The sequence below is a fragment of the Anabas testudineus genome, chromosome 18 (genome assembly GCF_900324465.2).
Source record: "Anabas testudineus chromosome 18, fAnaTes1.2, whole genome shotgun sequence".
NCBI classification, from domain to species: Eukaryota; Metazoa; Chordata; class Actinopteri; order Anabantiformes; family Anabantidae; genus Anabas; species Anabas testudineus.
In genome coordinates this window covers 15,310,015-15,335,358 of record NC_046627.1, presented here as the reverse complement: position 1 = coordinate 15,335,358, position 25,344 = coordinate 15,310,015, and the positions used below count along the sequence as shown (strand labels likewise).

At 43.1% G+C, this 25,344-nt stretch overlaps 1 protein-coding gene across 1 annotated transcript; it reads right to left on the bottom strand.

The window, feature by feature from the left end:
- Positions 1-66: 66 nt before the first annotated feature.
- adgra3 (adhesion G protein-coupled receptor A3) lies at positions 67-24,634 on the bottom strand. Its single transcript, XM_026352621.1, has 19 exons — positions 24,429-24,634; positions 16,964-17,035; positions 12,226-12,297; positions 8,182-8,253; positions 8,006-8,077; positions 7,725-7,885; positions 7,031-7,244; positions 6,754-6,918; positions 6,220-6,421; positions 5,930-6,079; positions 5,400-5,558; positions 5,130-5,297; positions 4,713-4,920; positions 4,370-4,578; positions 3,994-4,118; positions 3,672-3,795; positions 2,994-3,139; positions 2,540-2,635; positions 67-1,861 (listed from the first exon to the last, which is right to left on the bottom strand). Exons 1-19 carry the CDS (start codon positions 24,632-24,634, stop codon positions 421-423), a joined length of 4,062 nt encoding a protein of 1,353 aa, XP_026208406.1. The 3' UTR covers positions 67-420.
- Positions 24,635-25,344: the final 710 nt, after the last annotated feature.

Here is a 25,344-nt window from a genome sequence, read left to right as displayed (position 1 = left end):
ACCTTTGCACCACCTGCAGAGGCAAACGGAGGAGACGTGGATGTTATCACTCGAAGAACAACTTCCAATAGGCCAAATGAAACCTTTGTTTTATTATTATTATTGAGACAAAATATAACATGGCAGAAAATATAAATGTCTCAGGGTAAGGTTGTGCACAGGCCCTACAGCTCAGACCATGCATTTTCATGTACAGGGTGTTCAAAATAAAAGTTATAAAAATAAACCATTTACAAAAACATATCTACAAAGACAGCTCAATGGCAGTAATGTGGCTAGTTTTTTTTTTTTCCTCAATAATTATTTTTAAACTCTTTTGCCAAGACAAAAAAAAAATGTACAGTCCAAAAACATTGACATTTCACAGTTTGAAGGCATGAGCATCTGACTATACATATCTTTACAGGAGAGAAACTGTTGCTACACAGTAGTTTCATGTTTCCACAGACCAGTCTTCACCCCTGCTACACTCTCGGCGTTAATTAAAGGCACCGCTTGTCCATTCTCCTTAAGGGTGCTTCCATTCTGGGTGACGAGGTTGAGCCCGTATGACTTGGGCAGGTTTTCTAGTTCTGTGTTGGAGCCACTCTGTTTTGCAGGAGCAGAGTCTTTACTTGAGCTGGATGCTGCAGTAGCAGTCCCTCGCTCGGTCTCTATAGTCACTACTGCCCCGTTCCCCGGGGTGTCGCTGCCGCCTTTATCTGAGTAGCGAGAGCGCCGGGGTAGGCTCATGCTGTCGCTGCTGTCCTGCTGCATCTGGCTCTGATGCCGCTCCCTGTAGGCCATGTACGCGGCCCGTCGGCTGTTGCGTGCAGCTACGTCGTAGTGGTGGTGCCTCCTGCTGTGGGGGGCGCTCTGCACACTGCTGTCCACGCTGGTGGGAACGTCATAGGCGTACTCTCGCAGCACGGTGAGCCGGCTCGCTCTGTGCGCTCGCGCTCTGTTCTTGTGATGCCTGCCCGCGTGTCCGTTGGCGGCGGCAGTCGGATTGTTGACGTTGTTCATTGGGTGGAACTGGACCTCAACTGGTGCCACGTGCATTTTAATTTCATTGTCTAGTGAATGCTCAGTCAGGCTGTTGTCCAAAACAGCTGCACCATTGGCTGTCGCCGGTGCTGAGGCGGGCTTACACTGAGCTGCCTCTGCGTGCAGATTGGTCAGCTTGCTGCCGTGGGTGGAATGGCGCACGCTTGGGGCGCTCTTATTTGTGTATGAAGAGTCTGCGCTGCTGTGGCCACACTTTGTCGATTCCCCGTCAGCCTTGTTAGCAGATCCTGCTGTGGATGTCATTGCCACACCCGACTGAGGCAGAAGGACATCCTCCTGGGCAGAGTAGGCTCGTCTCCCAGAGCAACAAGCCTGGGACCAATAGCGCCTCATATCCTGTCTGTTGACACAGTGATGCGCCACCATGAACGCCCCGAGTGCCAGGGCAGCCACCCCATACAAGCAGGTGAACGCCAGGTCGTAAGGGTGGTCCTGTGATACTGCCATTGCCCCGAACACCCAGAGGGCTGCATACAGCCCTAATGCCCCGGCTGCACCTATGAGCTGTGCAGCGAAGGTGTGCTCGTTCTCCAGGGCTGACAGGGGCACAGTGTGAGGAGCAGACACTATGGAGGGCAACACCTCATGCGGCTGCAGCTGTAGAGTGAGGGGTTGGCAGTGGCTGCCGGGACCGTCCGGCCCGACCTCTGCCAGATGCTGCTGCTCTTCGGTCAGCTCCTTGAACTCATAGCGGCGCTCAGGGTGGCGACGCAGCTGAAGCAGGATGCTGAGGAAGTACATGCAGTCCACAAAGATAATGAATCCGACCGGGCCGTAAAAAGCACCGATGCTGGGCTCCCACGCCATCCAGCAACTAGGAGGAGAGAGGAAGAGAAGGCCAATCAAACATTTGACACACAGTAAGAAAATAGATGAGACCAACTTAGAGTAATTACTTAGAATTATAAATCACCTAAGAGTAAAAGTGCCAAAGGGGCTCATTAAAACAATACCTCACCTCCTTATCCAACTCTGCCTCTATCATTATTTACTTCAAAAACTTAAAACACAAAAACAACTGCAGTCATTTTTACAGTAACTGTCCCATTACATCTAATAACACAGACAGGATTCGTATTGCTTGCGAGAAATTAATTAAACTCCAAAGACTTCAGACAGATACGCGTCCAGATTTCTCAATTAGTCAGCCACGTTGCACGATCCAAACAGCTGCCACTGTGGAGAAGGGGGGGTGGGGGAAATTGCTGTAAACTGGCAGCAGTTGCTTGTTGCTTGGATGCACATACCATTAATAGGCCGCCATAATCAGAACTTCAGGGAATAAACTTTTCCTACCCTCATAAAAATATGCATTATTTACTAAAGCAACACAGTCTGGCCAGTCGATAACGAAGCCAAGTTCTCCTGGGGACAGAATGTAAAAGATCCTGTGGTGTGGGGTTGTTTTCTTATTATATAACGCTGTCCAGAGAAAATTACACATCACCATGAGCACAAACTGAGGAATAGGAACTCCTCTGGGACTACTTACTATGGTGCACTGGTCCGACTACCATAGTTTTTGATGTTAGCTGCAGCAGTGATCCCACAGACGATGATGGGTATCCCTCCGCCGATTAAGTAGAACCTTTTGGAGGAAAAACAGACAAGTGGTTCAGCGTTAGTGATTTTGTTTGTTGAATGTGATAGGGGAGCATGAAGTGGACACAAAAGACAAACGGTTTATCAGACTTCTACACTGACACCGTGTGGCTGTTTCGCCATCAAACACGACAAAATAAAGGAACGCTTGTGCGTGCTTGGTTGTATTAGGTCATAACCAGAACAACTGAGAAACTTTTGTTAACATCACCACGTGCAGTTTAACAGCTACAGGAAAGCTCCAGTTAAAGGAGCTAACAAGGAATATTTCCAACAACGTATTCATTAGTTTATTTTAAAGGCCGACTTCTATTGCTGTAAAAGTCAGTGGGGTGCTATCGTACCTCAGCATAGGACGCGGTGGTGGTGGAGGTTCATCCAGTTCCTCGTAGCGTTTGGCCTTGCGCGTCACCTGTTTGTAGATGTTGCGTGCGGTCACACCCACCCACAGAGCTGTAGCCAGAGTGGAGTAGTGCAGCAAAATGCCCACCTGCAGTAGAGGAGATAAGATTACAACGATGCACTTACATGTAGTTAATCAAATTAAATCAATCTCCTTCATTAGAATGTGGAGTTGTGTTGTTAAAAATATAGGAGTATTTTAAACGAGCATGATGATGAGCTATTTTCTGACTATGTCATCTCTTCTGACAGTTTAATGTCAGAAGAGATTAAATAAACAAGAAGTTATCAGGCAAACGTTCTCATCCAGGTACCTCATGCAATGAAATATGAAATATTAATAAGTAATGTGTGTCAGTACAACACAACCATGAGGAGAGCTGTAGGAATACCTCTAGCCAATGAAACAATATACTGCATCTGTCTGACAATGTTTTACTGCTTCTGCCAGATTTGTGAGCAGGGTGAACTCTGCCAAAGGCAACTCAACGTCAACTTTTTCCCTCCCTATGAACACATCCCAAGCACTTGTTCACTTTTGACTGCTGACAATTAAGTTTGAGAGGGTGAAGCAGGCAGTGGCAGGAGCTTCGAAAGTGCACAGGGTGATGAATACTCACTGCTTGGCAGACACTAGCGTAGCGTGTCTGATTGATGCCACCTACAAATACACCACATGTGAGGGAGATGTGGAAGCACAGGTTGATCAACATGTGCCAGAACTTGCAGCTCACGCGGACAGACCTAAGAGTAATGGACACACAATACATCACAGAATAAATATGGAAAGAGATCGAGCACGCATATCATGAAACTACAGAGGCCATAGAGCCTCTTTCATGTCAATAAACATCAATTACCAAACTATATATTCTCAAAGTGACCACGGTTATTGCTAGATTTGCTTAAATGCATGCATGCAACAGCAGCGAGTAGTCTTACTTGTGATGGTAGATGTAGCTAATAATGATGGTGAGCAGACAGAGGAGGAGTATAATACTGGTTGCATAGATGACTGGGTGCAGGGGCTGGATGCTCGGAGAGAAATACTCCACACTGCTGAGGTCCTGCAAGATAGATGAGGTGTAGTCCGCAGTTTGAGTAACATGCTGTGAATTATACTGCTGACAAGCATCAGATTAAAGGTGCTGATGAAACTCTTTAAAGGCAGAGCTTTCATTCGTAATGGCCACTAGAGCAGTAGATCACTTTAAATAAATATATAAACAATTACGAATGAAAGCTCTGCCTTTAAAGTAAGTCACCATTCTATACCGATTAACACATGACTGACATGACCCATTGACCCATGTCCTACCATGAGCAGGCCATAGTTGCCAAGAGAGTTGCAGGATATGGTCGTGAAGTTGTCGTTATGGCCCAGGATGTGGCAGCCATCACTCTGCCACCCACCATGGCCTCCCACAAGGCTCAGGTTCCAGCAGGCAGATACAGCGTCGGAGCCACGGGCAAAGCGCCGCAGAGTGACATTGACAGGGGTCCGCAGCACGCGTAGGGACATGCCATCTGATGGACAATACACAGATAAAGGCGCTTTCAGTTTTTCATTGTAATGTGTAGTATTGTGCTCAAATTGAGCTAAGTGGATATTTGGTTCTTGTTATACTGGAAAAAAAAAAAAACAATAGACAATGACTGACCTATCTTGGCCATGATGACAGGTGTAGCAACACTCCTTCTCTTCCCTCCATCAGCCAGCTGGGAGGAATTACCAGTGGAGGGGAAAAACTTGCCGTTGCGGAAGCCCAGTAGGTGGAGCTTGTAGACCGTGTCATCCGTCTGCCCAGGAAGAGCAGCCTGGGTGAAAAGGGACTGGGGAAGCTGCAAGGAAGCCTCCACAATTGTGTTCTATATGGAGAAAACACACAGTCGAAGAAAAAAAAAATATATATATATATATATAAAAATCAGACAAATTCATGTATATATACTGTATATACAATATTTTCTTATGATCATGTTAAGCTTTTGAGGATTTTGTGTTTGTCCTTACAAGCTGCTATCAAACCCTAATCTCACCCTAACAGTAGATAGGATTATGTCTGGTAGTAGCTGACCTTGTGAAGGATGCTGGAGAAGGAACTAGTAGTGTTGCACTTGAAGGTGAGCTGACGGTCTTGGCCAGGTGTGCGCTCGGGGCTGGGCCTTTGGAACAGCATGCAGGACATGCCGTTCCAGTCACTGGCCCTAACGGCGTGGGCCTCCACTGCAATGTTGGGGGATGTCTGAAAGAGTAAGAGTTAATTTTAACATCATTTCTTAAATGAATTTAAAAAATAAAATAAATAACACGTGCAACATGATATGATAATGTGGATGTGGCTAACCAAGGAGAAGGCCTGTGCTGTAGCCACGCGGTACACTGCAATCTTCTGGAGGCAGGCGATGATGCGGGAACAGGCCATGGCTTCACGCTGAGCCATCCACAACACCCTCTCATCAGCCAGCATCAAGTTACTGGCCATGCTTACCATCACCTCACCCAGCTGGGAGACAAGAAGGGTCAACATTGGTGAATATGCACACATACGCACCCCCACATGCTTCAAGCGACTTGAAAGGAAACATAAGGAATGTGAGTGTGTTCAGTCAGCATCTTGGCATCTTGTTCAGAGCACTTAAAGCATGCTGCTAACTCCTTTATTTTGAAAATGGATGTATTTGTTGCTCCCACAGCTGTGCAAAAACGTCATGACAACACATCCTTCCTCATTAAACAACATGACAGCACACAGATGTCCAGCATTAGTCTAGTGAGTCACACTCTGTGGCGTGTGGCTTATCAAGATATTCTAATTTCATTCCGATTTTCAGCTTGGAGATGTGAACAAATAACCGCAGAGGCTACAGTACTTACATCTTTAAACTTCTCAACAAACTTGCCAAATTTCTCAATCATCTCCGCCACAAAGATGATGTCCATCTTGTCGGAGAAGTTGGCGGCATCGACTGTGCAGACCAACAGGCGTTGAGCCCTGGGCACCACGTTACTCTCATTCAGAGGCATCTAGCAGGAAAGTACAGAGAGACAATTAGCTTTGAGTCAACAGACTCAGAGAGGACTGCCTCTCTGGTAGGGGGGAAAAAAGGACAATAAATATAAAGTCCCAGGTCAGTAAATTTCAAACTGGCCCAATAGATGCAGACCTGATTAATAACATAGAGAAATCTGGTGACGTCCTTCTGGAACTGGCAGCGGGAGTAGTCCTCCTCTGCCCACAGGCCGTCACGATCACAGTAGCGCCATGCCCGCTGCTCTTCACCTGAGCTGCCCGAGTAGCTGCCCGCGCTCGTTGCCAGTTTGTTGCAGGGGAGGTAAGCTTTGATTCCTGCCAGGGTGCGTGGCCACCTGGAAGGAGCCACATGGATCAGTCCTCCTGCTTCTGTTGCTAATTAATTCATACAATTATTTTCTTCTGACTTTGTGTCATGTGAGCCACAATGGGTACAACATCAATAACAAAGGAATTAAGTAGTGATCGTGGTCAAATGTTAGGTAATGATTAAATTTAACCACAAGGAGGTGCTCTTAGCACAACAACACAACTGCAGTGTCACAGCAAGAGATCATTTTATCACTGTGTTTAATGATTTAAAGATGGGTTCTTACTTCAGAGTGCATTAGACAGCTGAGAGGACTAGTATAAGTGAGGATCTCTGTGTCTGTGTACGTAAACCAACCTGAAGTCTCCCTTGTTGTTGGAGATGCGTTCAGGAGCGCAGTACTTGGCAGAACTCTCCAACACCACAATGTGGACAGTCCTGGTTGTGTTGCCTCGGCTTGTCCGGACACGGCACTCCCAGTTCCCAGTAAAGCCAGGCTGGATGTTCGAGATGGTCAACGCACTAATGCATCACACAGAAAAAAAACCCTCTATTGTTTCTACTAAATCAGATTAAGTGCACAGACTCTATAGAATCCAGTAGACTGTTGTCAACAGATTATACATCGTCATACCTAGCAATCAGGGAGCAATTCTGCACCATGCGCTTTTCAATGAAGATGCCCTGAGCAGCATCAGGCTTGACCATGCGGCCGTTCTGGTACCACAGCACCTGCATATCTTCAGCCACGAAGGAGGCCTGGCACTGAAACGGGAGGCTGTCACCCTGAAAGACGACCTGACGCTGGGACGGAGTGAGCTGGAAGGATGGCAGCTCAAGGGGAGCATCTGAGGAAACCAGGGACAAGTGAGAAAGAGAGTCAGCTAGTCACAGCCTCCTCAGAGAGAAATAATTACTACATGGCGTGTATTTGTCACATGTTATCCATTTCGTCTAGATTCGGTAGGAAAGCTGAAACAGTGTCTGTGAGTGAATTCTGATTAGTTAGATGTTATTCGTCATTCACGTCAGGCCACTGCCTCCTGTTAGATGCATGGCATGTGTTTCATAATCCCTCACTGTGATGAGTGCAAAACAGATAAGAAGCGAGCAAGTACAAACACGGGCAGCCCTTCTCTTATCTCCCGTGTCATTGCTCAAGCCCCTGTTGCCCAAACACCAGCCGCACTGACACCAAAACAAAGAAATTAAAGAGGCAGCGTAGCATTTTGCCACTTATACCTGCGTAACTCCTCAACATGACTTATTTCAACCCTTCAAAACGTCTGAGACTGAACGAATGACACGGCAGATGTGTGTGTCCTTACCGCAGGTGAGGTGCTCCAGGTTGCTGGAGGTAACGGGCTGACCCTGGAGAGACTGCGGGTATGAACATTTTGTGTTCTTCACCACAATGTTCTTCTCCTTGATCCAACGCAGCAGCCACAAAAGGTTGCAGTCACACAGCAGGTAAGGTGTCTGAAACTCCCTGCGGATGTGGAGACACGCACGGGGAGAAGCGGCTGTAATTTAGCCATCGCATTGTGTGACACAGTTTTGATTCTTATTGCATGACTTTAGCAAAACACTGGCTCCTTATCATACTTACAGTGCCTTCAGAGACACCAAGCTGTCAAAGGTCCCCTGAGACAATGAAGAGAACTTGTTCCCTGAAAGATTTCTAGAAAAAAAAAAGTAATACACACACAATGAAAAATAATCTTTTACTTAAGTCTGTAACAAAGTAATGGATCTATTATATTCCTGAATAAACTCATGACTTACAGTCTGATCAGACTGCTGAGGCCCTTGAAGATGTCTTCGTTCAGACAGCCGATGCTGTTGTTGGACAAGTCTCTGAAAGACGCACAGGAAATTACATTTTTGGGTTATTTCTTCCACAATTTAGAAATAACATAACCCGACATGTGTAATGCTCTGAAAAGACACAGGTTAGTCAGCTGCATTAATGATAAATAAAAGTTTTTAAAGTCTGTGCAGGCCTCTAAGGGAACCTCCACATCAAAAGGCAGAGAAACACTGGGAGGTGATTAATCAACTACGATTAATGTCAAACACGCCATACGTGTGTGCGTTTCTCCTGTGAATGTGACCCGGCATGATGTCTCTGGCAAACATCTCCGAGACTGCTGACGCCTTTCAGAAGCGCCTAATGTGCAAACATGCAGAAGGGGCTGCAGAAAGGCAAGACTCGTGGAATCTCTGGGTCAAATTTGGCACCGCGTTCCCTGAGTTCTCACCTCCTATGATTACAAAGATTTTTTTTATTAAAGGCATTAAGGCAAGGGAATATCACTAGCCTAACTACTAGCAGCTCATTAATTCAGGTAATCTTAGATGAGGGTTTTTGAGGTTTTAACAGCCAGCAAAGTGATACTTATTTTGAGGAGCATAAATCAAGACTGCTGCACAAAAGAGAACGTATTTAAATTCCCAGAGAGATACCACTTAAGGTAACCGCTCACAGTGAATCCATGGTTCAAAGGCAAAGTCGCTGTTAACACACTGTATATTCTGTGAATGATTCAATCACTGAAATGTGCCCAAGAAAAGAAACAAGAGCCAGGGAGAAAAGACAGATCATTACCTCAACCCAGCAGCTAAACTGTATCCTGGGGTGCTCGAGGAACTTGATACTGGCACAAAGTGATACCTGGAAAATGACTGTCAGGCATATGCTAACATCCGAGCATTTATGTAATTATTGGTGTTTGTCCTTAAGGTACCAGCTGGGGAATTTACTGTGTGAGGTTATTAGTTCCACTTGGGGGAGAAGAGGTAAAAAAGGCTTTTTGCAGGCTTGCCAGTTTGCGAGAGCACTGTTTGTCAAGGGGAGGATAAGAGAGAATTGGGATGATGGAGGGTGGGGGGGGGCTCCCCTAGCTTAAGGGATACTTTCATCTTATTTTATTGCCTCAATTTAAATACTAGAGGCAGAGCTACATCAAAGGATGCTTCAGACAAGATGGTTAAAATGGCCTTTTTACCTTCACTAACCCTTCATTAATAATAAATTACCAAAACCATGACAATAAGGAAGTTCCAGTAAGTCTTTTTTGTTTTGGTTGTGAATAGTATGAATTGTATAAACTAAAGATAGCAAAGGCTAGTTGAATCCATAGGGTTTGCATGTGAGAGAAGCTCTAAATGTACTACTACATGTGCAAACTGTGTGTAAGGTAAAGTGAGGTGAGGGAAACACTTTCCCCTGAGGGTGTAACCACCCCTGTGGCCTCCAGCACACAGCTTGGGCACAGTGCAGCATTCTTTATAGGTTGTCTCATCTGTTGACCTGATATGAACTGGATCCTTGCGTTTTTTGTTCATTTGAATTTGAAGTTGCCCAAAACGTGGGCTCTTCCAAGGTAAGAGTATCTAGAAGCATTACAGGGCCACATGACGTTCAGATTACTCATCTGAAGTACTCATCTCAAGTACTCCTCAGCCAGGAAAACAGCTGTGTAATGCCTTCCCTGATAATTTATTATTAGATGTTGTTATAGCTTAGGCTTGAGGAGTACAACTTTAAAAAGCAGTATGAAGAAAAAATGTGGGAATGAGTTATATTAAAAATAGGAGAGGTCAAGAGGGTCTGCTAGAGACACTATCCAACTGCATTAGGGCCGTGACGCACAAAGCCAACATTAAACAACTCTACGCAACTAAGACTAATGGTTGCGTTGCCTCACATTTTGTCAGGGACAAACGCAACACTAGGAAATAACACTCTATACCATCAGGTGTCTGTATTCATCATTTAAAAAAGGAAAGCAGAAGAACACTGAGGACTGCAGATACACAAACTATTTTTACACCTCTCTTAATCAACACAGACGGTTCAACGCTAATGGCACTGGGGTCAGTTCCCCTTGTTTTGAAGTGGTTTGTTAAGCTCTTGTCAAGCTCTTATGGACGGGGCCCCAGTCTATTCAACATGCTGAATTGGCTGAAAAGCTCCGACTAGTGCCAGTGGTGCAGGGCACACCACAAAAAACTAGGCTGACACAAGCTCGCTGACAGCACTAGTCAATAGTTGACCGGCAGCTTGGTGTGTAGTGGTTTTTATGGGGAGAGTACGATTCTGGAGATTGACCCATGAGCATCTTGATAATTCAGCGTTGATGCTTCAGTTTCGAATTTATATAATGTTGGCAGATATTTTGAGAACCCTGACAGGGTCTACACGTGATGGACAAAATTAAAAACCTGAGGCATCGAGTGGCGTTAATATCCAACATGATCCTGACATTTCTTCCTTATTTGTTTGATAAATTATTTTGTATTGTTTAGTCAAGGGAGGTGAGAAATGTGAATTACAAACCCGCTTCTAACCTCTAGGATGGCTCTCTAATAAACTGTTGTGTAGAGCCCAACTTGTGCAACCCTCTTTAAAAGCCACTGTCACTTCTAAGATAAATAGGCCCTCCACATGGAACATCCTGAAATAAGAAGAAATCTAATTAAGCAATAGGGAGGGGAGAGGCAGACACACAGATGGAGGTAAATTAAAGACTGGCTAGAGCACAGTCAAAAATAAGGGCAAGATGCCTAAGGCATGTCAGATAAATGCGATGCAAATGTGATGTAAAACTGGAAAAAAAAAAAAAAAAACAAAGTTCAGTCTATCCGTAGCTGGGAATGCCAAAGTCTAGTGTGGACCTTCTGTGTTTACATTCCCAGAGTCCAGCAGTACCTCACAGTCTCCCTCACTCATCTTCTCCATTCAGTCGACTGAGTGACAACTAACCTTTAAAATTAATTGAGACGTGTGGCGGGGGCCAATTACAGTTTGTTTCCCTTAGGCAAAAGCAAACTATATTGGCATGAGAAGTTGCAGATCACGTCGTGGTGATGAGGCAAAAATCTGTACGAATCGCTCGTGTGTGTGGGGTCAAGATATTAACATGCAGGCGACGTATGGGCAGGCGTAGACGCAGCTCGGTGTTGCATGAATATGCATTGAGTAGGAGGGGAGAGGGGAAAAGAGGGTCTGAGCCAAAGAGCTGACAGCTTTCCTGTCTCGCTCTTACTGCTCTGCAGCAGCAGCCAAGCTGAAGTTTGTGTTGGCAGCGACTGGGTACTGTCGGATCATTCCAATTCACGCTGCGCTCTTGTGCACTTTCATGCGCACGCGTACACAAAGCGAAACACGTAACCCCACGCATATTACAGACGAACTCCAGCTTTATGTACACAGTTGCACATCAAACTGATCCTCGCATGATATTCATAGACGCCACACACGTTTATGCAACTCCCTCCCCAAGCGTGTGAACGTGTATAAGGCCTCATGCTGTTTGGTCTCTGGCAGCGGGCCAGACAAAACAAGACAGTAGAAATAGACCGTGCTCCCTTATGGACACTAGATACACTCCAGACGTGCTAGAATACACACACACAGCACATCACATAGATAGAGACCAAACAACAGCTGCTTTAAACACAATGTAGGCAATTAGACAAGTCCATGCTGAAAGCAGTGAACTGGGTTCTGACCAAATCACAAACAACATTAACACATGCAAAATACAAATGGAACATGGCTTTAACCACATTTCAAATGACAAATAAGTACGTTTGATGAAAACATGTTCACTTGTACTATTCATAGAGCTCCATTCTTGCATGGCAACTAATTAAAGCGCGCACTCACTGAAAAGCTTGGGATCTTTCAGTTGCAATACAAACAGAATACTTCAGTAAAATCCCACAGGGGCTAAATGTGTGAATGTGTGAGTAGACACACATGTGCCGAAACCACATTAAAGAGAGACACAGAGTAGCTGCAGAAGCTCCACCGCTACTCACAGCTTTTTGAGCGCCGACAATCCAAGGAAAGCTCCTGGTTCGATACGACTGATCATGTTACTCCGCAGGTCCCTGTGGAGGAAAAAAAAAAAAGAAAACAAAAACAAACAATGTTAGCTCATGAGCAATTCTTCCTCATCTAACATTTTGCAGTTGTGGTAAAGGACTTGCACTACCATCTGTAACACAATGCTACACAATCACCGACATCTGTGCTATTATGAGAGTGTATGTTGCACATGAAGTGTTTTTTTTTTATCCAATTAAAATATCTAGACCACACACATCTGTCATTAATACATAGCTGCTGACACTGACAACCTGATCCTCCAACAGTGATCTGTAGCCCTCACACCTCCACACACACACTGAGAGTCAAAGGCTTGTGGTCACAGAATGCCTGCAGTGCTCACCTGCACTGGCTCTGCATAGTCACTCATTACAGTGGAGGTTCAGGAGGCTTTCCAGTCACCACCTGAACCCACACAAAGGGCCTCTGGGTAACTCGGCTTGTTTGATGTCAAGGAGCTGTCATCTGAAGGCAGGTAGGTAGGCCACAGATAAGTCAGACAAAAAAAAAACAAAAAACATCTATTGCTTGCTAAAGCTTTTGATGTGAGCTAGGCGAGCTGGCTTCCGTGTGCTAGAGTGTTGAGAGAAAAATGAGAAGGCATGATGTCTTTGGACACAAACTCTTATAGCCGGCGAGGGATAGTTTTCAAGTGTGTATTGGCCACACAGACATGTTAAGTCTACGCATTTGCCTGTTGCTCAAGCAAATTTATTTTAATGTAAACTTTTCCTGGAGTTGGAGCTGCTCCAGTCAAGGGAAAGCAGGATATAACTGCAACCAGATGAACAAAGTTTAGCCTGTAGCTGATGAGTGAAAGATGAGCCTTCTCTTTCTTCACTAGTCAGAGGTACAGGTCGGCCAGCTTTAATGTTGGGGATACAAATTGCCCTACTAATCCTACCAATTTGTGTTCACCAAAAGATATTACAATAACCTTATAAATGAATGTCTGAAGGTGCTCTTACGGGGAAACCCAACCAAACTACTAATGAAACGAACAGAAAAAGGACACTGTAGTGCTCAGATATTAAAATATGAGGAGTCAGAGAAAACCGCTCCATGCTTAAGCATCCAGCTACACTTCAGATTCCAAAGACCGCCAACCACACATGACCTATTTGAGGTGAAAAACGTGGGGTTTTCTGAACATGCTCATATTGAAATCACTGGCTGAATATCACTAAGTGTGGTCTACAACTGTTGTTGTTGAACCGGCCAGGAATTGAAGGGTGTTCTTTTTTTTTATGCACACAGACTGTCCAAAAAGTCTTCTTCACACACATGTGACACACATGTAAGATTAACTGGACTGCTCTTCCACGCTTGGGATCACTTACTGATAGTGGGTTATATATATATATGGTTATATATGGTTCCTGGCATGAGACTGACATAAACACAAAATCAAATCTGAAGTGAGACTTTTGCTGAACAGCAGCCACCGTAGCTACGGGAAGCAATTAGAATAAAGCACCACGAATCTCTTCTGTCAGAATAAGGCCAACTGTTTCCCATAAGACCTAATTCTGCGTTCTGACTAGGAGTGGGGAAACGGCTCACAAGCAGAAAACTACAGACATGTCTGGTGAATATCATGGGTTTTTTACATTGGATACAGGTAGAAAGGAGACAATGTTTGCCTACTTGTTTCTACAACTACATTTATCAAATCTTCGCTATAATAAAATATTTTTGTTTCCAGCAGCTTTTAGTAGCTTCTTTGCTATTTCTAGATTGTCGTTCAGATCCCACCTGGTTGCTTCTACTATGGAAATGATCCCAAAATTGTTCCGCATCAACTGGGCTGGCTAACTTAAGACGTTTCGTCTTCTATACCAGACAGAAATCCGTTCAGAACTGATGAACTCTTCTGCATAGAAGGCGAAACATCTTCAAGAACAAGTCCAGCTGACGGCATGAACAGCAATTTTTGGGATAACCATGATCTGGAAAACTGAGAATCTTCACAGACGTTGGGATAATAATATAGATGAACCTTTTTCAGTTACAAAAACAGATGTTTTATGCCATTTACCAAGCCATGCATTTTACCATAAATGTGAGAACTTATATTTTTGTGCAATCAATGAGCTTATAATTATGTGTGACTTGTGTTAAACCAATAATCTTTCTCATCTACACTGAGCTCCTCGTGCTTTCTTATTATACTGTGTGTTGGTCAATTGAATGAGTGCAGGCGAAAAAGCTGTTTTTATGTTGGCACAGAGAAAATGTAGTCATGGTTACAAAAATGCAAAAGGTCTTGACCATGGCAAATTAAAAGAGACATTCGGCAACTTTCAGCATCACTTGTAGGTTAAGTTTTAAAGCCTGATTTGATATCAGAAAATAACATGAAATTAATGTAAATAAGGATGCATATTATCCGATAGCTTTTTTTACTTTTCATTTGTGCAAATAAGATTGTATTTAAGTTATTGAATATTGTTTTAATACTACTAGTTAAACAAAGTAGAGCCTTGTTAACACTGTTGTCTTTATAAAATGTGCAGTAAATGCAGTACTGCAATAACTATTTCAAACTAACTTAATTTTTTATGCGTAACTTTGCTTCTTTCTTCCAAAAGTATTGCACTATTCACAAATACTCTGACACAAGAGCTGTTATCCTCGTCCACAATAAGCATTCCACCACAGCAACAGATTTAGTAAAGAATTAGCATGTGACAGTCGCCTAACTTGGCTTCTATTTTGATGTGGAGACTGATAATAGGGATTGTGTGTGGCTTATTTCCAAGCGGGGACACCTTTGGCCCCAACAAAACACAGCGGTCTCCACAGTTACTTTGCAATTTCATGCAGAGTGCCGGACGGGCATAAGTGATTCTCTCCCCCTCCCCGGCACTCGTAGCCAGCTGCTGTCTCAGTCTTCACGGCTGCGTATAGGCAATCCAAATGAGGGAGAGTTTCTTTGTGGACTAAAAATAAAAGCTGTAAAAGGCAGGAGGAAGGAGGGGTTGAAGATGGAGAGCTTCGGTTTATTCATATGGATCCATGCAGGATGTTTTTTTTTCTCTTTGAGAGTTCCAGGATAAAAAGGGGAAGTGTAAATGAAGGTGGGAGGGAGAGTATGGGAACATGGGAAGAAAGGTCGGGGGGTTGATGCTGGCACCTCTGGTCTTGGCTTGGCCTCATTACAATGACAAAAGAAAGCAATCTAGCCAACTTGTTTCACTAGCTTGGAGGGGGGGGGGGGGTGATCTTGCTCGAGAAAGTTCTGCGTTTTTCAAAACTAGACTCTGCATAGCCTCCCACGGACCAAATCCTAGCCCACATGGCATTCACCTCTAAACATACAAGCAGATTAATAAATTAATATGCATGTAGGAGTCAAGTCATTTCACCAGAAAGAGGATATTGATACTATCCAAAGAGAAGAGACTGCTATGGTTTATTTATTTGTCATATAAATCAAACAATGTTTGCACCTGTTTTTCTGGCAGGACTAGAGCAGAAAAATGGGTATCAGTGGGTTTTCTGGAAAGAATAAAATCTATCTACCACTATCTAATGATAAGTGGGGCAGATTTTGACCTTATTCTTCTTTCTGAACTTCTGTTAATGCAAGTTCACACAACAAGGCTAAATATGGCCAGAAAGGCCCCCGAATACCCTGTAAATTCCAGGTCTTTCTAACCAGACCGGAAAGAATGACAGGGGAAACATACCCTTAGAATTCCAGATCAATGCAGTCATGTGTTATTGTAGCCTTGGGTAAAAGCACGGTCATTAACGGTCTGGTTATTTTATCTGCATGAAGCCATTCCAGAGTGATAAATCACCCACGGCCCATTTGTGCAGGCCCAGAGCCATTTACTTGAATTCTCTGTAAGAATGGAGCATTGCGATAACATTTCAATCCTCAAAGGTACAGAAATAAGTCACGAATGGCATCTCTCCATTGCTCAAGGAATCCCAAAGAACATAAGAAGACAAGTGGAAAAAAATGTCTTTTTCACCAGTTTCTTTTCTCAACAGATCCTCCATAATAAAATCCAAAGAGTTTACATACTTATAATAACTAATATACTTATATATAACTAAAAAATGCTGGTCTAACTGTATCTTGTGAGTGGCTGCCTATAGAAAATGAGAGTTCCCAGAATACTGAAGCAGCTGTGTGTTGGGGCAGACAGGAACCAACCCTAGAGGCTATACCTATAATTAGCCTTTTCTAGTACTATCTCCTGTCTTCCACCGTGGACTAATACACTTGAATGACTGAGAGTAAGTGCTGTACTCATTTTCTATAGCCTCAATGTTCTACTGGTATGAAGCCAATGTATGTTTTACGAATCTGTTCTGCAAGTCAAACCTTCCCTATGTGGAATGATGAATAGCTCCTGTTAATATACTGGTAGGTATAGCGTGAAATGTTGTGAAGGTATTTGATGGCAACATTGAACTCATTGGTCATTTTTCTAAATACACAGCCTTAACATGTATGTTGCAATCTGGGAAAGATTCCCTCTTTCTCAAGATCATTTATTTTATTAGGGTAGGAATTTGTACTCAAGCACAAATTTCAGTAGCAAAGTTATGTCTTGCTTTAAAATGTGCAGATAACAGCAGCTAAAACAATATTTAGGCATGACTCCTATGAACCACTAGCTGAGTAACAAAAATACTTATAACAGTACTTACAATTTTTCCAGTGTGGACAATCCAAAGAAGGATCCATTTCTGAGTTCTTGAATCTTGTTGTTGTTTAAAATTCTGGGGACAGAAAAATGTGTATGAATGCAAAGCAACTCAGAAAAAAAAGTTGTTCAATTTAAAAAATACATGACTAATACTGTCTTAATAATTACTTATTTGGGAATAAACTTCAACAAATATTAGAATTTCAGTAAATGTAATATATTTCTTAATTGCACAAAAAAGTCCCCCACCCTAACCATTAACCAAGTGTAAACTCTACCATCTGTATGAGTACACAATATGTCTGTGGTGACAACTATAATGACAGCTGTCAGGTAAAGTAACAGTGTATTTTTCAAAATGTCCATTAGAGGCTAATTTCACTAGATCACTTCTGAATTTAGTGAGCAAGCAACAACTACCGCTGGTTGACTTAACCAAATCTTTATTGAAGGTTCATCTCTTGTTGTCACTGACTATTTCTAGACAGGACACTCAAATAAAAACCTAGCAGCAACCTACTAGGAAAAAGCATTCTGTACAGAGAAATGATCATATTACAGATCACGTCAGATTAAATGTAATGCATCATGAGGCGCTGAACAGGTAGCCTGACATATTTCTTGCTATGAGCTCGAGAAAACCTCCAAGTCCAAGTGTGAATTCCTGATTGCTTCCTCGCTGGGTGATAAAGTTTATTATCCAGTTTATATCCTGCATATTGCACAAGTTAAATCACTGCAAGTTAAAGTTCCACTATCTGTGTCAATGTCCCTGAAAGTTTCAGACTTTCTCCTAAACTACTCTCTGCTTCATCAATAGCAGGAACACAGGGACTTGTGGTTAGTGTATGTTTCTGGCCAGCAATGAGGGGATTTGGTGGGTGACATACAAGTTAGTGGCACCCACAAACCTGGGCCAGATTGGAGTCATTATGGGGTGTTGAGGGGTTGTTTTAATACAGGGTTGGACAGTGGAGACTCATTGGAGATTTGCTACTTGGCTTCCTGCCACTCAGAGAGAGAGCGCACACAAGAAGTTCCTGTGTTTTACCGCCTGTGTTCTGCACCCTTCTGAATGCTGAAATGGCAGATGTTAAAACATGATGATGTACAAGACTGCAAATTCTATCACTGTCCGTTTACACATGAGCTGATGGCATAGGCAGAAGTGGCGTGCCTCCTAAGACTGTGGTCACAAAAGTCTCATTTATATTGAAGAACGTTTGGCATACTGAATGGATGCATTTACCATGAGGGCTGGGTGAATTCAGGAATGTGTTTTTTGACATTTGTTTAATTAGTCATTTATGCAGCAATTAAGGTAGCATCTATAGGTAGTTTGTGTCACTATAAGTCAGTTTACAAAATTACCAAAATACTACTAAAGGCATAACAAAAAAGCACAATTAATTCCTGTATTTTATAAAAAGTTTTATAATTAGGTTTATGGATTAGCTTCTTCACATCTTGGGAATTGTTGTGGCTGCACAAACAAACATTACTAGCATAATTTTAAAAAGCCATCCAAATAAATCTGTAAAAGCGAGATCTCGAGAGTCAGGAGCCTTTTACTTGCCTTTAAACTATCTTTCAGTTCTTTGCACATTTTAGCATCCTTCACTAAGCCTTTTTCTCCTTCTTCCTCATGATGGCCTCGTGATTGGAGTCTGATTTTGGGATTTTGGCTTTTATCGTATCTAAATTAAACAAGTTCTCAAATCACTTAGAATGAAATATAAATTCCTTCAAGTTTAGCACATTAACCAATTTACACAGTTTTATACAACAAAGATTTGTCTTTACATGCAAACAGAACCCATCTATAGTAGCCTCAGCATGTCCTGCATTATCTGCAACATACTATCTTCTTTACTTTCTTGTATTGGAGATCATGGCCATATAACCCCAATATCTGTATTGCCCTAAGGCAGCCTGTAGCTAGACCGTCTGTATCCTGTCTGTCTTTGGAAGTCACCCTGAGGTCTCCAGACTAAAGAAACATTTATGGCATTTCTTCAGGCTAGGCCTCAAATGATGAAGGATGGGAGTCTCCCTTATCTTGATGCATAGATAAGGCCTGCTTGAGCTCAAGCCAGGAACAAGCTGCAGGGAGATCCTACCAAGTCTCACATCCTGCCCGTCTCCTGATTGAAATGCTATAAATATCAAAACACATTTGAAACCGGAATTTCAACTTTGCGTCAGACTACTACAAAATCCACTGACCTAGATTTAATAACATAAGGTAGGTAGTCCTGAGTTCTTTTTTCACTTGAAGAAAATACACGTTCAACACAAACACTTATGGCTATAGGCACATTTACCAGGAAAGGAATAAACTGGGCAGCCACTATAAACTACCCTCACAGTCAAATCGTGTTTTAAGGACAAAGCCAACTGGTGCTCTCTCTCTCTCTCAACACTTTCTTTATGCTCACAAGGCTTTTAGACAAAGAACTCCCAAGAGCAGAGAGCACTTCGACAGGTTTTCAAATACATTTCAGCCTCCAGTTGAGCTCATAAAAACCCTTCTAGAGTGACTTCCTCTGAATATAATGGATGGAAAAATGGGCCTCGGCTCAGGTGAAAAAGGAAACTGATCCAATTGCTGAGGTGCTGCAGCTTGCCAAGGTTATTCTCACTGTTATCCAGCTCATTCTTAAACCTCAAATAACAAAAGTAGGAAGAGCTTGCAATGCATTGAACTGAATGTGGACCTATTCAGGTGATGGTAACAATGGTAAAAGGATTTCGGCTTCACGTGTACTGAAAATCTGTAACCTCAAGAATTCGCTTGTGCTGGAGCAAACTGAAAAGGTCACTTGTGATCCACCCTTTAACAATAGAACAGGCCAAGCCATTACACCCAGGTATTCATGTTGTAGATCCATGGCTGAACAGAAAAAGATTCAACACACAAACACTAGAATAAGCCCATGAGCCACAAATGAACCAAGACAAGAAGGTATTGCACACGTAGCTCATGTATACACACTACATATAATAGATTACCATGGATTAAATTAAACCTGTGACAACCTGGCAAAGTCAAAGCTCAACGGGTCCGTGAAATGAAAGGCTGCAAACTGACTAAATGTGCAGCTGTCAGTTCCTTGCTTTTGGGATTTTACTTCCTTTTCCAAACAGTGAAGAACAACTATGAAAGACACAAGAGCATTCCTTTAGAGCAATTGGCTGCTTGGAAAGCAACAAAAACAAATCCTCTTAGGACATGCATGACAGCAGGCACCTGTGTGTTACGTCATGCGGGGAGCCTCACAAGCACTTCAGAGGCTCCAAGCATGACGTAACAGTATTTTAAGGCTAGGAACAATAAACAAATTAGATGATTGACATGTCAGAATTTTCTATACGTTTTAAGATCTGAAAGGGAAGTGTCAGGTCTGTTCAAGTCAGGCCTAAAGAAAAGGAAGTCTGAAGTAAAACCACATGAGAATGTGATCCTAACTCCCAGTATGCTCCACTGTAAAATAAGGCAGTTTACTGCACTCCAATGTGTCATCAAACTGAGCTTGCTTTTCCTCCAGTGAGGAAGGAAATCCCTGCTTTCTTCTCAACATTAATCCTGTGGAGGCCAAAACCAGGTGTGCTACTAGCAGTGTCCAACCCAGGTGCTCCTGTGAGTAAGTCCTGATTACACTAAACAAGCTCTGTAAAGAAATATGAGCTGGGTGAGTACAGAAAGCTCAAATATAACCAGCTCCTGTCTGTGTGGGTATGCTGATTGAAACAGAAATAAACACTCATGCAGACCACTCACATTTTTAATCGATGTATCCTTCCATGTGAGGCAGAGTTAAATTCAACTCCTCGTATTTTAGCCCAGGCCTGCGCTGACATGGGAGGACAGGCCAGCTGTAATCACATTTGTGTCATTTCTTCTTGGATTACTTAGGCATGTAGTATCACTTGGAGAGAACCAATGCCAGGAATGCATCATTCATTTTCGTCTACAGATAGGCATTCAAGGCAAAACGGTACCAAACATCTACAGGCACTGGAGCTCATGCTAAACTTCTAGCAATAATTTGAAAATAAAGGACATTAAGGCCCAAAAGGCTGTTGAGAAAACTGTCCAAGAAGTGTGCTTGTGGTTCAGACCTTTTCTTATGTTGTCTGAAAAGCTTGGACCTTTGATCAGGAAATTTTGAGTACATAGAAGTTCACAAATAAGTATGATGAATTAAATAGGTCTCTAATCACACCTAGCTTGTTCTACTATATCCGGCAAGGCCTTTAATTAACATGCACAACGAGTTGGGTCAAAACCTGAAATTGTACTCTACAGAGAGTATCACAACTCATCAATTTAGACTCAATAACCCACAAAAGCAAAGTTCTGAACTTGTTAGAAATGAGGGATGAATGAATGCAGACAATTACAGAGAAGACTATGGAAAAACAACCCTTCAGAGTTAATGTGAGCTGAGACTGGGGTTATGGATCGACTTTCAGCGTGGCAACTGTCATACATACAGCCAACAACGAAGTGGCTTCAGGTCAAACCTCTGACTGTCCAAGAGCGGTCCAGCCAAAGTTCAGACTTAAACCCCATAGAACATCTGTGGGGAGACCTGAAGATGGAAGTTCATCGATACCTCCCATCCAATCTGATGGAGCATGATAGGATTTGTCAGGAAAGATGTCTACTTTTGCAAAATGGCATAGCTATCAGTGGAGCTCTACAACTCATGTGTGACATTAGGTATTATGTTTTAATGATTTAAATATAGAACTATAGAGGACTGTTGGCTGATGTGTTGCACAGTTAAATATCAAGTGAAACCATCCCTTCACCTTCTGAAGACCCAAACGAGGTGGAATTAGTTTTGGCTTAGCAAGCAGAAATAGGGCTTCTAAATATCTGGTTGGGAAAATATTTCTTGTAGCGGCTGAAACCTCTGCCTCATTCTGCTACAGTTCAGACCAGCTGTGTTCAGGCCATGTTCAAATCCCACTACAAGACAGTGGGAAAGCCGTAAACAAGACCACCCCCCGCAGAGAGGACTTGCTGATTTTACAGGCTGTATATTAACACCCTGAAAACTGTGCAGTTCTGTGCCGATTCATTGCCACTGACATCTACAGGAAACAGTAACCAACAATAAACTAGTAGAAGATCCTGATTTTAGTCCTGTTGTTTTTGGATGAACAACAACAAATGTTCAGAAATGCAAAACTGAAGTTTAAAGAGTATTCCTGAGAGTTGCAGTTTGTGCTCTCTAATTATATCTTTCTTGTTCTACAGAGGTCATCCTCTGTGTTACAGCGCTTAAGCTGAATACTGTCTCAAGAAACCTGGCACAACCTCCAATCTGTCACTGTTACAACAAGATGACAGACTGACAGAAGACATACAGACATAGCAGTAACCATGGCTGGAGGGAAAGCTTCCAAAATTATTTTAGACCAGACTATAGCTGAAAGAGAACAGCATATTTCAAATTCTATAAAAATCTCACCCTAGAACTTTTGAAAACCACATTTATAATCCTACCACTGCTTATAGCTAAAACTCTGCTTTGCAACGGGACTTTTTCCAACAGTGTATGATGTAACATACACCGTTTGTTGAGGTAGGTTTTTGAGAAACTAAAGTTGAGTTTTGTAGCTTTATTTCTAGTTCTTTATGAAAAACACCAAATCCCGGAAGCTGTAGACGTTCCACGATTGAGTCGGTGGGCGATCCTTGATGTAATATGCAGCACCTACCCTGAAATATGGCTTCACTTCAGTGCCTTCACCATACACAAGTCTGAAACCTAAGTTTATACATTTATTAAAGTGTTAAATCCATATTGATTTATATAGTGAAAGAAAATTTATAGCGAAATACATTTATATTGCTATTTTGTAAAACAATTGTTTAAAACAATCAAGAAAATGCTGGTAAAAAAAACTGGGTGGTTAATGAGCTGTGGTGTGAAGAACTCAGAACATTTATTTATTGCCGTTTTATCCACAACTGTGGTTCATAGGCACACTCTGCTTGCCAAGTAATTAAAAAAACACAGGGAACATTTACTTATTACTGTGGAGATGCAGTTGAATGGAGTGATGTATTCAAAAGTCTGTTCTTTGAGCATTAGGACGATGAAGAAGACAACTGACTACCCCCATTGAGGTCAGTGGGGTCACTGTGATCATGAGATATTTAGTCTAGCAGCATAGAGTTTGTTTTACTGACAAGTCTCTAAGGTTATAGGCTCCAGGTTGAATGACTGCCAGGTGCTCAGCTCCACCCAGTCTACACCAGACTGGCCTAATTACAATTTTTCGGCTCCACTCACTGATATAATGCCTGTTGACGTGCAGAAACGTGACAATGCAAACATGCATTTCCACCGTTTTCCAAATCACTGCGCTTGTATCTGCATTTCTTGGTTGCAATGGCGACATAATCCTCATTTATTTGTCATTAGCCAACTCAAACAAGTGCCAAATCTCTGCAACTAGCTTTGAAGGAAGATTTAAAACTCTCACTATGTACTCCTTTGAAATGTACTTCAAAGTAATGTGCGTGTGATTTGTGGTTAACAGGTTAAAACTTGCAAACTCACTGCAATAGTCTTATAACTTCTAACTTTCTTTCCCTCCCTGGAGAGTATTATTTGCTTTCCACTCCAGCACCCTGGCCTGGTCTTCTCATATTTCCCCCCCGGATCTCTCAACACAACCTCAGAGTGCACTGGATGCACAGCTTTGAATTGCTTTTGGCTAGTGTTCGGCGGTGTTGTTTCTTTTGTCCGATATATTAAACACCTCAGTGATCCGCAGAAGTATTTCAAAGACTCATGAGGTCACGAACAGATGCGTTTGTGTGTGTGTGGTGCTGAGAGGAACATAGAAAGGCAGATCTGCTGCTTGTGAAATAAGAAATTAACGCTCTCTTTGTTTTAGTGGTTGTTAACCAATAAAGTTGCAACTTGTAAAGTGAATTTCTAATTTCCAGGTAGGCTGCAAACAATGCAAACAAACACGCTCTTCCATCTATTGGACATGCCTTGGAGACATGGTGAGATAAGCGTCTTGCCAGAGCACTGATTTAGAAGGCACAGTATCTTGTGCAGTATGAATCACCACTACAGGAAGACAGGTGGTTACGGTTACACTGCAGATACGTTTACATCCACTACACAGTGTGCAGCTGTGGAAGCCTGATGTATGGCTGACAGGGAACAGACACAAGTATAGCTCAAGTTCACTGCTCGTTGCCCTGCTGGATTTATCTTTGGGAGTGAAGCATGCACTGGGAGACGTCCTTTGAGTACACCAAAAAACAAGTTGAACTCCACCAATGGGCTAATAAAAAGCAGACAACACAGGAAATGCACACTTGAACTACTCCTTATGACAACAATAATGTGGACTGGCGCTTGGATTACGCGCCGAGTGCGTTTTAACTGCGCAAAACCAATGCAAAGGTGAATGTCTTGCGTACTCACATGGTGACTGTTCTGTTGGGGAAGGAGTCCGCGGGTAGCACCTGATGGAGCTCCATGCTGCTGCACACCACTTTCTTGTCGGACGGCTGGCTTTTCCCGGCGCCCTTCGTGCGCTCGTCATATGATTTGCAGTCGGATGATCCCACCGAAGCAGCGCAGCCACACAGCAGCAAAAGCCCAAACAGCTGCAACAGATCCGGCCCCATTTTTTTTTTTTTTTATTATTATTATTATTTTAGAAAGCCCCCTGCAGCACTGGGCAAAGGAAATGTCCTGCTACTGCGCAGACTAGGGGGGGGGGAGAGATGGGTGATTGATAGCGAGTCGCTTTGTTACAACGAGGCGAGCTGAAAGCCAAACGAAAGCGACACTTTAGCCAGCCTCTGGTTTGGCTCAAGCGAGCCGTCCTCCTCCATTTCTCCTCGCTCGGCGGTGTCCAGTCCCACGGAGGTGCACTCCTTTGTTTGCCAAGCGACTCATTTACAATGCCCTCTCCATCCTGGCGTTGCGTTCACGTCCTCCGAGCCTGCTGAAACAGTACGTCGCTAGATAACTTGTCCATTTGTTACGACGGGTTTCTTTTGTTGCCCAAACCAGCGGCGTGTTGTTATTCCCCCTCCTCCTCCTCCTCCTCCTCCTCACGGGAGACGACTGCGCCCCAGGTTGACGCCACTAACTTCACCAAACTCTTCTTTTATTTTAAATAGCTTCCCATGACTTTGGAGGACGAAAGGTAGTCGACGGAACCCAACGAGCCACGAAACTTTCCCGTTCACTCTTTCCCCAACAGGAAATTACTCCTGGAAAAAAAAAAAAAAAAAGACGAACGCGCAAAACAACACCTTTCTTTACGCGCACAACGCGTCGCAAATGCTCCACAAACTACGCGGAAAAGTTCGCCATGGCTTAGAGAAGA

Bases quoted from the DNA above. Each gene is read 5' to 3' on its own strand.
- adgra3 (XM_026352621.1), bottom strand. From the start codon at position 24,634: ATGGGGCCGGATCTGTTGCAGCTGTTTGGGCTTTTGCTGCTGTGTGGC. The intron at 6,080-6,219 runs GTCTGCATCTAT...CTTTCCTGCTAG, and splicing joins TTCTCTATGTTATTAATCAG to ATGCCTCTGAATGAGAGTAA. The intron at 2,636-2,993 runs GTACGATAGCAC...TTCCTCCAAAAG, and splicing joins CCACCGCGTCCTATGCTGAG to GTTCTACTTAATCGGCGGAG.